We start from the raw sequence: 15,195 nt of genomic DNA on the forward strand, positions 1-15,195 counted from the left end.
AGTCCTTAATACAGCTGGGGTGTAGTAGAATACTGAACTTCAGGCAAGGCAGATGCTTTTCCTGCTGTTTCTCTCTGCTGGCAGGTGAAAGAAAAGTCTCCTTCTGGCTCAGATTCACTAAAGATGGCTCAATGCCTGAATTTCTGCTGTCCTGCAGGGCCTTCTAATAACATGCATATTCTGAAGACATGTGTTCATTCTTGCAACTTCTGTCTTTAGCAGCTCTGAAGTGGAGCATGACAAATATGCTGTGGGTTTTGGTCATTTGGGCTGCTTCCCAATGATGACTCCCTTTCAAACAGCAGGCCTTTCTTCTTGTACTTTGATTTACTGCCCCAAAATGCTAATTTAGTACGAAGCTAAGCTATTAATCCATTAATTAAGCCATTAGTTGATCTAAGATTTTTTTACATTTTGCTGTTGCATTTTGGAATTCATGTTGTGCAATGGAAGCTTTTTCAAATGTATGATAAAAAGTAGTGCTAAGAGTTGTTAGTTTACTCTGGTGCATGTGGCTGAAATTGCTTCTTTCTACATTTGGGTCTTGAAGAAATTTCATGGTTTCCCAGTGTCAAGATGCAGCATAGAAATCTTGTGCATAAATTACAGAGCTTTGGTCACACTTGGATGACAGTGCTGACAAAAAGAGGAGGTAGAGAAAGTTTTTTCCATTTGTACTTGCACTAAGGCTAACTCTCCAAATAGCAGCTATCCTTCATTTATAGGTAGCATTATCTTTAGCTTGGCTTTTGGTCTGCAAAGTGTAGGCATGAGAGCAAACGGCTTGTTTTTGACAGGCAGGAGTAAGTAATTTCAGCTGAGAGAGTAAGGGATTTATGTTTTTTTTTTCATGAAAGCAGACCCTGTTCCTCTATCTCAGTCTCCCTGGTTTGTATGCCCTCTTTTGTGACCCATGCCATCTGAAAAGAGAGGATTATGGTTACAGGCATGCTGCGTTCCTGCTTACGCTTTGATGCGTTTTTCAACACGTGTAACCGAGCAGCCAAACCCAATGTGACAAAGTGTGTCATTTGATATGCTGGTTGACTTTGTTGTTCTTGGAAGGTCTGCTGGGATCACAGTGTTCTGCATGGTCATATATAATTTATTTTTGTTGTCAGCTACTCTTGAGAATGAATCACTTCAGTAAATCCTAACAGGACTAACAACATGGCAGGTGTCATGAAATCCCTCCAGATCTCTAACCTTGTTTAAGCACAAGTAAAGTTTAGAAAGCTGCAATACAGGATCACTTGTGTTACTTAAAGGATATAATAGTCCAGTAGCATGTTATATAGGAACTTAGGTAATGAAATACTATGCACTGAAAAGCTGTATCTCTGTAGTAATTTTTGAAGTGGTGGATTGAGCTGATAGTCCCTCTGTTTGTTTTATTGCTGTCTGTGGTGCCCATCTTATTTCTTCTCTCTCAACTTGTATTCTCTTCATTCCAAAGTAAAACCAGTTCAGTAATGGAAGTATCCCAAGAGTTTAGAGGGTGGCCATTTTCTCCCAGCTCTGAAGGTTTGCCTTGTTTCTCTAGGTTTTGCTGCAGAAGGCTTGCACAGAAGCTGTCAGCATCAAATTGAATAGTTCAAACAAAAAAGCTCCTCTCAAGCCCATGATAGCAGAATACTGTAATGTTACCTCCAAGTTGAATACTTCTGATGTTTCCAGTAAAGGAGAACTAGAGAGTATCTGCAGAGGCATTTTGAGATTTTTTTTCCATCTTGTTTGCAGAAATTCCTGTTTCTGGAAGTGGAAATAAATTCTTATGTTTAAGAGCATAGGTTCTTACCTAGTTTCCTGACTGTGGTCCCATAAAATCTTTCTGCTACTAATTCAATTAATTTCTTTCCCTTCAATTATCTTCAGCTTGTTTTACTGGAGGGCTACTCATTTGTAAGTTCCCAGTTTGAGTGTACTGCCAGTTACTCTTGATAAGATGGAATAATTTCCCTGCTTTCACCAGAGTTAGCAATGTGTCTCAAGTTAGCATTAGAAATTGTATATTGAAATATGTATAAGACAGCCATTCTGATGGACTTCTCATAATTTAACTTCAGCTATCCCTGGGGCATTCCATAAATGCACCCTGTGATTCAATGCATTCCTGCTTATCATTGCTCTTCACTAATAGTTTTTCCCAATTTCCATCCCTGAAACAGTACTGCTATCAAAGCCAAGGCAAATTAATTTTCCATCCTATTTAATAATGATAATCTGTATCGAATGCTTTATTAAAGACAAGATAGTCTACATAATTATTAAACAGTATTTATTTAGCATTACAAATTTTGCATTTGGTAATCAGAAAAAGTTGCTCCAGGAATTTGACCCTGCTTGAAAGATGTTTAATTGTTCTTGGACTGATACTTTTCAGTGGGAAACTTGCATTCAGAATGAAGAAAATAGTTTGTGCAGGATCTTTGAACATAGCCTCTGAGACATTGTCTTCTGCCATGTCAAGCAGCAGGATTTTAATATTCTCTATATATCCTTGCAGAAAATCTGGTTTTGTCTAACAATTGTGTCTTATTTCAGACTCCATGACAGAAAGATGTGTATAATAGGACTGAGCATCCTCATGGAATTGCAGAACCGACCACCTGCAGTGGATGCTGTGGCTGCCCAGATTGTTCCTTCAATCCTCCTCCTCTTCTTGGGCTTAAAACAAGTTTGCGCCTCACGAGAGCTCACAGAACACGAGGATCATGCTAAAGATGAAAAACACTTTGCAGAAGATAATGGTAAAATCTCCCCTTTTCACATTGTGGATTTTGTCTGGATTTAATTTAAAGGGGGTAAGAAATTGCAGTTCATTTTTAAGACTCATTAGTCTGCTGAAAATAGCTCGGCTTACTGGGTGCTTGAAATACCATCTTAGGAGTTGATTTTTCCTCCCAAAGTGTAATCAAAATGTTTCAAGGTGTAACAGCTAATATTTTGTGAAAGGGTAGTATTGGTTCAAGAGTAACTTGCAGGTGTACTCTTCTGGGTTGTGAATATACCATCTTCTCACACAGGCAGCAGGAGTTTGCCAGGTATATTCTTCTCCACTAGGTATATTCTTACTTCCTGGAAAGAAGCTGTTCCACTCCCCAGCTGTTTGAATGACCAATTTGATTGAATTTTGAAGGAGATCCTGGCAGGTCTTCTTTGTCCAAATGGAAGGTTGTTTGCAGAGTAGGACTTGAGATAGCTGAGGTTCCTTGAGTGCACAGGCCTCTAACCTCTGTGTCTGCCAGAAGAGAAAAAATATCAAAGACTGCCTTACAGAGGGAACTGAGGGGAGGGAATTATCCACAGCATTGAAGGCAAATTTGTTTGACAAGGGGTAGATGTTTTGAGGTCTGAAAATCAGATTGGATGTAAGCAGATTATGTAATCCACTCACATTTCACCCAAAATTGTTCCGTAATGGAATCACAGAATTCTTCTCAATACATAGGAATGCAGTATGGAAACAGCACAGGAATGTTCAAATCTCTGTCCTGTGATTCAGTCCCTGTTTGCTGCATCTATAGTCGTCTTTATTCTTTCTGAACTGTTAACGCAGGAAGAGCTGCAGGTTTGGAAATGAAGGTTTTGGTTTTTTAAAATCTTGATTATAAGTAGGAAATACTTTTCCTTAAGTAAGAAAAAGCAGTATTTAGAATTGCAGGTTGTAGTTGCATTTAATTCAGGGGGTCATAGTTTCATAAGCAGAATGGAAGGCATCGCCAACTTAACATGTTCAAATAAGGGAACACTCGAGAAGAGAAGGCATACAGTTGGTCTACAGATGGATTTCTCATGGTTTTATGTGCATTTGTGAATTGTATGCAAGTCTCTGTAATTTAAAAAGCAGAGTGATGGACCATTTCTTGGAAGACATTTCTTAAAAAATTTTGGACCCTATAATTGCACAATGACTGCATAAATGAAAGAAGAAAAAAGATGCCAGTTCCACATTCCTCGGGTCTGCGTAGAAACAGAAGTTTAACTGATCTTGAATGTAGGAAACATTTTAACATTTAACATCAGACTATTAAGATTTTGGGGAAGGGGTGTTAACAGATGGTCCCCTAGATTTGTTAATTGTTTTTAACTCATCAGTCATTGTTTTCTTATAGTTTTAAACCTTGTTTTACAAAACATATCAATGCTTTTGCAGAAGAGATACCGAGCGATGAGGATGAAACAAATGAAGTGAGCCAGGCAATGCAAGAGAACCACGGTGGAGGAGGAGGTGGCAGTGCTGGAGGTGGAGAGGAAGAGGATGAAGACGATGATGATGATGATGACTGGGATGAAGACGCATTGGAAGAGACTGCTCTTGAAGGGTTTAGCACACCTCTTGACCTTGAAAATGGTGTTGATGAATACCAGTTTTTTACACAAGCACTTCTGAGTATGTGTTTGCTGGTTGGCAGAATGATATAACACGATGAAATCATGTTATAATTTGGAGATGTTTATGGTCATCACTGGGGAAAGCCCTTTTCTTTGTTACGAGTAATGGTTTAGATTACTGAAATGGTAAAATGTGATCTCACTTTCTAATGTTAGTCCTATGATTTTTTGGCTTACTAGTGCTGAAAAAAAAAAAGGTAGCAAATAGAGCCAGTGATTAATTCTCTTCACATTCTCCCTTAGAGTTTTTCAATCACAGCCTAAATAAGTGAGGCTTGATCACTAGAGGGATTTGTATATAGAGAAATATTTGTCACCTTCTTGATGTTAATGGAGAAATTATTTTCTCCCTTTCCTATTTCACTAATCCTGTTGCTTTTAGTTTTCATACAAGTTTTAAACTAGAAGATTCAATTCACATTGTCCATGAATAATGGCCACATGGTTAAGGTTCTGTTTCAGAAAGCAGAGGATGTAATTAAGTTCCCCAAAATGGATTGCCTCTATTAGAGTGGCAATTCTGTGCAAAGAAAACCGACAGGAATACTGATCTTCTTTTGCAGTGCAGATTCTGTTTTAAAACCAGCCAGAATTTCCATGTGTTTCAGTTTGTTATTCTGAAGTGAACTTTTGTGTAAGCTGATGGTCACTTTTCCTCCATTGCTGCCCTGACAGCGGTGCAGAGCCGGGATGCAGCCTGGTACCATTCTCTGACTGCACCATTGAGTGAGGATCAGAAGAAACAGCTGCAGGAGATCTACACATTAGCAGAGCACCGGAGAACTGCTGCAGGTGAGTCACTTCCCTGGGCCCCTTTCAGCTCTTGCAGAAATGTTGGAACTGCTTCTAATCTGTAACAACCACCTCTGTGCTAATTAACATTTTCTAGGAAGCGTGAGCAGGATATCATGATTACATTATTCCTTGCCTGGAAGTGTGTGTTATTCAGAGTAAGTTTACTGTTGTTTCTAATTAATTGCCTTCTCATTGACTTGTTCTGCTGTTTTTTTTTTTTCCAACAGGGTATGAACTAGTTTTCCACAATCTGACATTTGAAATGAAGAACAAATTAAGGCAATATCTATCAGCAGCCAGGCATTTGATGAAAATTACTATCAGTTATTATGTGTTTAACAGTTTTCTAACTTTTTAACTACTTATGTTGCCTTGCAGTTAGTGTGAGGTTGTAGATGTGTAGAAAGCTTGCATCATGGAAAATAAATTCAGATTTCATCAAAAAGAATAGTGTAGCATAGACTGATTCGGTAAAGGATTAATTTCTCAACTCAGTTGTAGAGGTGTGCACGTTTATGCCTTCAGAGAAAACCTGAGTGTAATTTATTTCTGTCATTGCATTTAGGGAATGAAATTTTGACTCAGCTGAGAGTTTTTCCCATAATTTCGCATTTGTAGGTGACCTGTATTGTCTCTAACAAAGGTGTTCTCTGTAGACTATTTTACATATCCTTTTTCTTTGAATTCTAGAGACTAAGACAATAGAACAACAAAGTGGCTACACATTTGACAACAAAGGACTGATCACAGCATTTAATTTTGCTGGAAATACTCCCGGTGGCAACTGAAGGATCGGTTACGAGGTCAATGGGAAGGGTCTCATCATTACATTTTCTTGAAATCATCGTGACTTCTGAGTGATAGGGGAGGGTAATTTAATGCTGCTGAAGGTTTTCTGGGAAATAGCAGTGTGCTTCCCCCACCAGAATGCTCTTTCTTACCAGCTACTGTAATGTACAAATTCTTGTGGTGTTTTTATAATTTGATGGACTGAAAGGAAATGTTCGTCCTCAAGGAACCTGGATGACCGGGAGGGGCCAGGCTGCATCTAATTGAGTTGCACTTCTCAGGTTTTTGCTGTGCAGAATTGATAGATTCATATGGATAACAGTGCCTTCTGTTGTACATGGATTGCCTGAACAAATGGATTTTGGAGTGCATTATAATTTTTTAAGTGTAAGGACATTTCTTGATACACTGTAAGCCTTGGTTCCATGTTTTCCAATCACCTGCTTTTTACTGCTTGGTGTAATTGTTTGTTGGTTGCATACAAATTGCTGGATTCAGAATATTAGCTCACCTTCCCTATTTGGTGCAGACCAAATGTGTAGAGGGAGGTGTCTGTTGGAGTTGCAGAGCATGCACTGGTTATGTCAAAGGGTCTTAACAAAATGGCAGATTTTCCCTTGATGCAGTAGTCTTAAATTATTTCTCTTAGCCATGAATTCAATTGCTTGAGTTACAGTAGCTTGCCTGGCAGGTGGCTACCATAAATCTCCATCAATATTAGCTCCTGCCTGGACAAATGGTGTGGCCCTCTCATGTAGATGTTCTACATGACAGCTTATTTCTGCTATTATTGATGAATATTTGATTATACGTTGGATAATCTCTTCTGGGTTTTTTTTTCATTCATTACCATTCCAGTGGTAGTACTGAATAATGTGGTACAAAATATTTGCAATATTTTATTTATTTTGATAGAAGAAGAACAGCTTCAAACTTACTTCTTACTGTTACACTCTGTGATTGTATTCCTGGTCTGCATTGCAGTTGGTTATTCTTGTTCCATGCTAAAATTTCTTCTGACAGATTTTTTTTTCCTGAATTTTGAAGACTGGTTTCACCATTGGAGGTTTAGACTAGATATTAGGAAAAATTTCCTCATGGGAAAGGTGGTCACACATTGGGACAGGTTGCCCAGGGAAGTGGGAAGAATCAACATCCCTGGAAATGTTTAAGTAACACGTAGATGTGGCACTTAGGGACAGGGTTTTGCAGTGAACACAGAGTTAACAGTTGTACTTGATGACCTTAGAGGTCTCTTCCAACCTAAAGTGTTCTATAGGACAAGATGTTTGTGGAGAAGTTCATTTAGAAAGGAAGTGATAGCAGTACTAATTTGAATAGGTGTCCCTCCTTTAGGTCTACTGGGATCACAGTGGTGTAGTAAAAAGCAGTAGGGGTGCTTTAGAATGTGAACTTTGGATTGGAGATAAAATGTTTAGACCAGATTTTGTCTCTGTGTTAATTTCTTTATGATTTAAAAATATCCACCAATCAATTTTAAACACATACTAATAATCTGTTTCTTTACAGCAGTGTCCCAAATAAGAAGTCAAAGCCTTTCCCATATCCCATCAGATTTTCCACAACTACTGTAAATTACAGACTGCTGGCTCTGTGCAGTGCTGAAGCTTTCATTTTGTTATTCTGGGCGAGTCTGATAAATCTGAAGCACTCTGTGCCTTGGCTTCTGGAAAAGGCCAGAGGATCTCTGCCCATTCCTTCTGGAATTTTCCTGGCCTGGCAGCTGTGGGGCAGAATGTTCCCTATGCTTTCCTGTTTCCTGCACCTTTTTGTCAGACTCTAGGGTTGTTTCTGTGCTGCTGCTTCCTCTTTCTTTTTTTTTTGCCTTTCTTTTCCCCAGCAGCTACAGAGTAAAGTTGGCCTGGTTCATGTAGGTTTTTCACTGATGCTGCTTAGTTAATAGCAACAGTAAAAATGTCTTGTTTTTAAGCCTGTTGTACATGTGGAAATGGTGGGAGTTCCAGGATCTGAATTTCTGAAAAGGAACAGTCTGCTGAGCTGCACTGGACAGGCTCTTTAAGGTCAAGCAGAAGAGGGTCAAGATATCCTTTATTTTGAATGTCACGTTATGAAAATTACAGGTCACTTCCTAATTTAGGCCTGGGGGTGTACTGACTGAGACAGTAAGTAGGAAAGCAATACATCCAGTTTGTTGGGGAGTTTATCAGAAACCACAGAATTTTTAAAATCATTCACGAATTTAAGACATGGTTTTTGGAAGTTAAGGGCACTAGTGACTTCTCTCTTACCTGTCAATTGAAGTTAGGTATTAGGCAGGTAAACTGTTTAAGCCATTTATCATTTTATTAAAAGAAACAAGATTGTCAAGTTGGGTTTCTTTCAAAGCCTGTTTGCCTTCTCTATACTGGTGTGCAGAGTAGAAGATGGATTTATTTTTCTTCTGCTAATGAGGTTGCTTGCACAGTCACAGGCTAATATTTAGGAGTTGATGTGTTCAAGGTAAAATCTGCTTTTGCATAGATCATCTTGGTGTCACTAAGCTGAACTATGGCAGCTCCCTAGTTCTGCTTCTTGTATACTTTTCAAATCAGCTGCCAAGAAAATTTCATCCAGATGTTTCATACAAGAGTTTAATCAGCATTGTGGAGTTGGGAATCTTTGTTGTCTATTTTGCATTGGGGTCAGAGATGTCTGAGGGAATGGCATGTAAAAAGGTTAAATGCCTTTCCCTTCCCAGAAGATTCATGAGCAAATGTTTCTACTGGCAAAAGCAAATGTTAATTATTTTATTCCTTTTTTTTTAAAAGGGTTTTCATCCAAAAAGATTTATTGGGCTCTGGCCTCCACTTTAGCATATGGTTCTCTTTTAACATGGTAAATACCCATTTGTACATGATCATAGATAGGTACTGGATTTTAGGTGTTTCTTTCTGAGCTGTGTCTAGCTTTGTACTACATTAAAGGGAGAATAACACAATGTGCATTTACTGTCTCACTTTGAAGCCGAGGTCATGGTGGAATATCACATACCAGCACTGCCAACCAAGCATGATGTATTTGCCATTGGAAGGATAGAGAATCATGAATGTATTGCAAAATAAAACAAAGGCTGATAACTGGTGACTTATGTTGCCCATGCCCATAATCCCAAAGTTCAAAGATGATCTGTGTGGGCACCACAGTGGCTTTACAAAGGAAATTAGTGTTATGGGCGTTATAATCATAGCAAATGGGAACTTACATAAGCTGCTTTTCCAGATAAAATTAACTAATCCTGGGTGTTGAACTGCTTGTGCTGTTTTGTCACTTGTGAAAGGAAAATAAGAATCACCACATGTTTTGGCTGCCTCTTTTTGCTGTCTCTCTTTCAGCATTGAAATACATTGCTTGCTTTCATTACAAAGCAGAATCTTTAATCACAATGGCCAACTCCAGGAAGAGTGCAGAATATCAAGCTGAGGAAAAGGTTGGAAAACCCCAAACCTCAACAATCCCCCAAAACCCACATGTGCACAATCTGACTGAAACGAATGTACTTTGGGAGTGTTAAGTTAAAATATTTAAAGAATGTCACACAAAATGATATTGTGAGATTTCTTTGCTTTAGGGAAAAAGGCTGCCTGTGGGGTGTGAGGGAGCCATGAAATACTCTGCTTTAGGACATGCCCTTTGCCTCTGAAGTCCTGGCAGTTTGTGGCTCTGGATTCCATCATACATTGTAGAGGAGAAATGGTAGGACAGTAGAGATTTTTTTTTTTCTTACTACAAAGCCAGAGTCTGTCTTGAGATTGTCTTGAGCCAAAGGAATTGTAGACAACATGAATGATTAACTGTCCTGTTTCCAGAATGCTTTCCTGTCTTTTTCTTTCCTCCTTTTCTTTTTTTGTCAGCCTCAATGTTACTGGATATTTCAGGGAGTTTTCAAAAGACCTGAAAAGGTAAACCTTAAGCAATTTTTATAAAATCTTTTTCTTGAAGCAATGCAATTAATCAGTTGCATTCTCTCTGTAGAACAGTCTGTCATTTGACATACACAGATGATATAGAACTTCAAAAGCCCCTCACTTGTGCCTCTGTGATTTACTCCTAAATATGGGCACTTTGAAATCCCCATACCTTATACTGAAATTTACTCAAAGGATAGGCAAAAATGCACTATGTAATGGAGTACCCAGTCCTCATTCTGAGATATGCCCCAATCAATCTTTTGGTAATATTTGACAGTCTGGTGGTCAGTTCCTCAAGGTTCTCTGTGTCTGATTGAGGACATTCTTCAAGTCCAAGAGGCTGTCTCTGCACGTAGGCAGAGAACTGATTTTCCCTCGCTGCAGAAAAGTATACAGCAGGCATGCCTATGAACTTGTTGATCTCAGGAGTGAAAATGGCATTCTTTTCTGTGGGATATCAGGTTTTAACCCAGGTGGGTGGGTACAGTAGAGGTGCATGTTCCCATTGTGTTTAAGGAAGCCAGACACCATTCCAGATACCAAAAAGTCTCAGCATAAAACCATATCATAAAGGGGATGTGTGAGGAGGCCAAGCTGCTTGCTTTGGACACCTCTTCCACTGCTACTACTTTTGTTAAACTAATCAGGGAAAACCAGTGAAAAATGAAAGAAAATTTAAGCAGTGCTTGGGCACTGGACAGGCTGAAACTTTCCTGGCCTGTGGATTTATTTCTGATATTCACTGCAAATGCACATAGATACTCTTCAAATACAATATGCATCATCTGTATGGATGTCAGTACCCTGTCTGACAACCATGCATGAGAGGTGAAGACTTAATGTGATTTTTCTCTGGCAGAAATCAGATGCATCCCTTTAAAAAGTCTGGAAACTGCTTGTCCTGACTGATATGCAATCACCAACATGAGACACTCAGTGGGATTACAGTCTTTCTTAAAGATGATCACCATACCTCCTAAAGGGCTACTGAAAGTGCTCTTTGTCTAGGGAGCTGGCAGATGAACTGCTCTTGGACTAGAAGAGTTTTGGAGAACACCAATTCAGAGAGAATCTGCAGGCATATGTGGTTGTGATGAATTGGGAAAGGATCCATCTAAATTGAGGGGATGCTTTTGATATGATCTGAGATCTGCAGCATTCCCTATGTTGCCTAGGTCTTCTATAGCAGTGTCCAAGAACTTTGTCCCATGCCTGCCTTTGGGAAGAGAATGTGCTTGGGCAGCCCCAAGTTTGGTGCAGTGCTTTGAACTTGAGATCAGAAAACAATTTTGATTATAAGTTGTTCACAACAGAAAAATGAGGTGGAAGTGGTATATTAATGCTATAATTCTCTTTGTAGGCTGTATAGAGGTTCACAGTTTAAGAGCTTGGCTCTGTTCATGGTGGGGTAGGAGTTGAAGTTCCAGATTCATGGATTTCTCAAATGTGAATACAGCAGTGTCAGCTGCAGGATTCACCTGAGAGAGTGTCAGTCAGGGGCTGCCTGCTGGACCATCTGGATTATGTAACATGAAGTGAAATGCAAAAACTGTAAAACTACTTGATAGTTAAAGCTGTTGAGCAACAAAAATTTTCTTGAAATGAGATTTTAATATTATTCTCAGGTATGTTTTAATTTTCATGTTTTGTGCCCTTATACAAAATGTAAAATTACTGCATAACATAGAGGCCTTTTCATTTCTCACAGAACTGTTTACCATTGAAGGTGTTTATCCAGGAATTGTTCCTCAAATTTAGGTATTTTCAACATGTTTGTTAGTGAAGTTGTACATACCCATCTTTCACCACTTTTCATGCACAGAGATCTTGGAAATGAACTTTACAAAAGGAAGAACAGTGCTTTGAAAAGAGAAGATTATGCACAAGCAGGTTATTTTTAGAAAACAGAAGAACTGTGGCTTCTGAAGAAAATATGAAACCATCAATATTTATACAAAAGTGCATGAAGTAGAGAAATTAATTTAAGACAATATAAGCCAGACATGTTCTTTGATCACAGCTGTAATGTTTATTTTTCATTGCCAAACAATGTGTGACACTTACTTTTGACTGCATGTGCTGTTGGAACAACGCTTAACATAAATCACATAAATCAAATGAAATGTTTTGGGGGCTCAAAAAGAGACCAAAGAGGCCATGCACATTTCTTTTGATACTAAAAGCAAGGAGATGAGCCCAGGACTGCTGTGACTGGAGGGAGCCTTCTGTGTGCTACATTAGCAGATTGAATTGCAGGATCATCACCTTTGTAAAAAGCCTGAAATACTAAACTGTGGGTTGGCTTTGAGGGCAAGAACTGACAAATGCAAAGCATGCATTGATGACAAGACCTCTTCTTAGCTTAAAGAATTCTGTACAGTGTTCTCTTAAGCTGTGCTGAATTTGCTTTAAAAACAGTAATAAATCTTATTGCTTAGGTCAAATGTTACATCTGTTGTGCATTTATATGGGAAGAATAATATTTCTTAAAAAATGGTAACATGCCACCTACCAAGGAGCCAAATCTCATTTTATAGCTGTTTTTCATACAGCCATAAAACTTCTTTGCAAGAACACCCGAGAATTCATTTTAAACAAATGTGTGTGTTATCCAGAGTTAATATGTGCATTTGTGTAGCAGTGTTTGTTACTCTCTGACCTGTGAAGGCAGCTGTTCACTTACACATGTTGGCTGTGAGAGAGTATAACTGGTGTTTGATGCAGAACACCCAAACACAACCCTCAAAATATCAAACTAGTGAAGATAGTCATCTGCACCAGAGCTTTGGCCAGTCTGCTATGCATGCAGTTCATAAAGAAGACACTGTTACCAGCCTTCCACAGGACAAGAAATGAATTTTCCAGGCAGGAACTGCAGGCCTGGTATTCATATCAGTGGAGTATTTCACTGGTGGTGTGTTGCTGAAGTAGCCTGTTTGTTAAATTGCATTGATTGATAATGCTTGCCCTTTATTGTATGGACCACTTCTGTGTGTCCTCCACAGTCTGTCTCTCTAAAAGCAGTGCTTAGTGGCCTGTGTTTTTGAACTAGGGAGGCTGAATTAGTGTAGTTTGCCCAAAGCCATGGCAACGTGTTGCAGCTGGCATGAGAAATTAAAATTCTGGCTCTGTATAAGTGCCTGGGAGTTTTGCTATTGGTTCTAATGGAGCTAGGATTTTACCCATGCAATTTGCTAGGTCCTGGTGTTTGGATTACTACTGATACCTTCCCCAGAAGCTCTGCCAGAACATACTTAATTTATGAAATTGCTCAGCAACAGCGAGTTCCACTATTGAACTGCAATTTTAATCTGTCTAGCAGTGACACTGTTTAATTGTATTTTCTGTGGGTTGCTTGGTATGACAAGCTCTCCTGGAGAAAAAATGGTTCTCAGCAAGGTGATGAATGACATCCCAATTGCTAATTCCCCTTGAGGCTTTGAAGTGAACCTGATGGATTGGAAGCAGAACTTCGAATGACTGGCGGATCATCTGCGCCGTGTGTGAGGATGCAGGCTGGGAAGCCCCTCTGCAGGTATTAACAAACATCCTGGATTGGTTGTGAGGTTGCAGGTTGTGATTGCCACTTCTAACAGGCTCTAAAGTGTGCATTTGTAACCCAGGTAAATATTTGGCTCCTATGCTGCCTCCTGCCCTCTGACAGTGTTGATCTTTTTTGAACTAGAATCACATTCTTAACCTGAATTTTAACTTCCAGTCTCTTAAAATGGTAACTTGTTCCATTTGGTCCCCAGCAAGGGTGAAATAGGATCAGTGTTTGCTTTCTCTTGTTGCCAGGTATGTTAAATGAACAATTAAATAATTTAATTACCAGTTTGATTAAATTACTGGGACTTTACCCAATGTCATACAGTTTCCTGCTGATTTTTTTTTTTCTGGCAGAGCTCAAGCTACATGGTATTGTGTGCACATCAGGAAAACTCTCCATACTCACATAAATGAGATCCTGAGCAAAATACAAGAGTATGGAAAGGTCACATCAGTATATGAATAATGGATTTTTTCCTTTTTTATTAAATGCATTGGCCTTCTATCTCTCAGCACCTTGTAGAGCAGAATGTGCAACTACAACAATGAAGGATGCCTTAAGCAGTTTCTATTAAATAAAAATACTCCATACTGTCCTTTTTACACATACCTTGCCTGCCCTGAGATGTTGTTGTGCTAAGTGGTCATGAGGCCAAATGTCTGCACCTTTGTGTAGGGCTTGAGCACAGCCATAGGGTTGGCACTGGGCTCTCAGCAGCAGTTGTGGCTGTGCTCTGTAAGAGTTGTATCCTCACGGGGAGAGCACATCCTGTGTCTCATGTTCCTCCTACCATAAGGATCTTCCTGGAGGATGCAGGGGGTTAAACAAAACTGCAACAAGAATAATCGGAGAGCACCGCAGTGCGTCTGACTGTGCACTGAACTGAACCAGTTATCACCGTCCTTTGCTATGTATAGACCACTCAGAAATGTGGCAGTGTGAGGTGAGATTCAACAGAGACATGGAGTCTGGTTCCTCAGTGTGGCAAGGATCATAATTCTGCCAAACAATCAACTCAGTTAGGGTGAACAGCATGATTAGCTCTGTTTCTATTACTAGTTTGAAGAAAAACTGACAAGGATCTGTCTGCACCATTGTGATGGAGGGAAAACAAAAAGCCAGCCTGGCCAGGAGAGAATCCATGCACAAGAAATAGCCTAAACATTGATTTCACTGGAACAGCAAGTGTGGAAATCACTGCGAAGAAGAGCGACTCTTCCAGATGTTCAGTTACAGGATAGTTATCCCAATGCATTGTTAATCAAAAGGTTTACTGATTGCATGAAGGTAGATCTAAGGTAATGAGGTTGCAGATACTTTCCTATTGTGCTCCTCTGATCTGTAAGTACTTTGAAACTGGGGCTGTCTGAGGACCAGGCTGGAGGCTCTAAAGGAACTTTCCTGGCTGTCAAAGGTTGTTGTGTTAATAAGAGAGAATTCTGCACAGTCTCAGGCTGCCTCTGTTATTGTGGTTCTTTCTTAAGTCTGGTGAAGGCTCATTTGATTTTTTGTTTAATGGGATTTTCTGTTGGTAATTGATATTCTCCTGATAAAATACACAAACCACTGTCTCTGTGTGGCTGAAGTAGCAGCTGGTTTTGGTTGCAAATCATTCCTGGCTGCCTGTCACAGAAGGAGTGCTTGTGTTAGTCTCTGTCTGCTCTGATTAGGCTTTGTTACCCTCCCACTTTGCTGTCTTGTCCGTAGCTTCACAATGCAGTGATCTTCCAGGGCATC

General features: G+C 39.5%; 1 protein-coding gene across 2 annotated transcripts in view; it reads left to right on the top strand.

The window, feature by feature from the left end:
• IPO8 (importin 8) overlaps positions 1 to 10,582 on the top strand; it is a 45,346-nt gene extending 34,764 nt beyond the window's left edge. The window contains exons 22-26 of one of the 2 annotated variants that reach the window (XM_084205738.1): positions 2,545 to 2,750; positions 4,157 to 4,393; positions 5,071 to 5,187; positions 5,285 to 5,345; positions 5,881 to 10,582. In XM_084205738.1, coding sequence (XP_084061864.1) covers positions 2,545 to 2,750; positions 4,157 to 4,393; positions 5,071 to 5,187; positions 5,285 to 5,307 — 583 coding nt within the window. In that variant the 3' untranslated portion in view covers positions 5,308 to 5,345; positions 5,881 to 10,582. The remainder of the gene's footprint in view (positions 1 to 2,544; positions 2,751 to 4,156; positions 4,394 to 5,070; positions 5,188 to 5,284; positions 5,346 to 5,880) is intronic. The other variant, XM_084205737.1, reaches the window with a different exon arrangement.
• The last annotated feature ends 4,613 nt before the right edge of the window (positions 10,583 to 15,195 follow it).

Source organism: Fringilla coelebs (genome assembly GCF_963513975.1).
Source record: "Fringilla coelebs genome assembly, chromosome: 5".
Classification (NCBI taxonomy): Eukaryota; Metazoa; Chordata; class Aves; order Passeriformes; family Fringillidae; genus Fringilla; species Fringilla coelebs.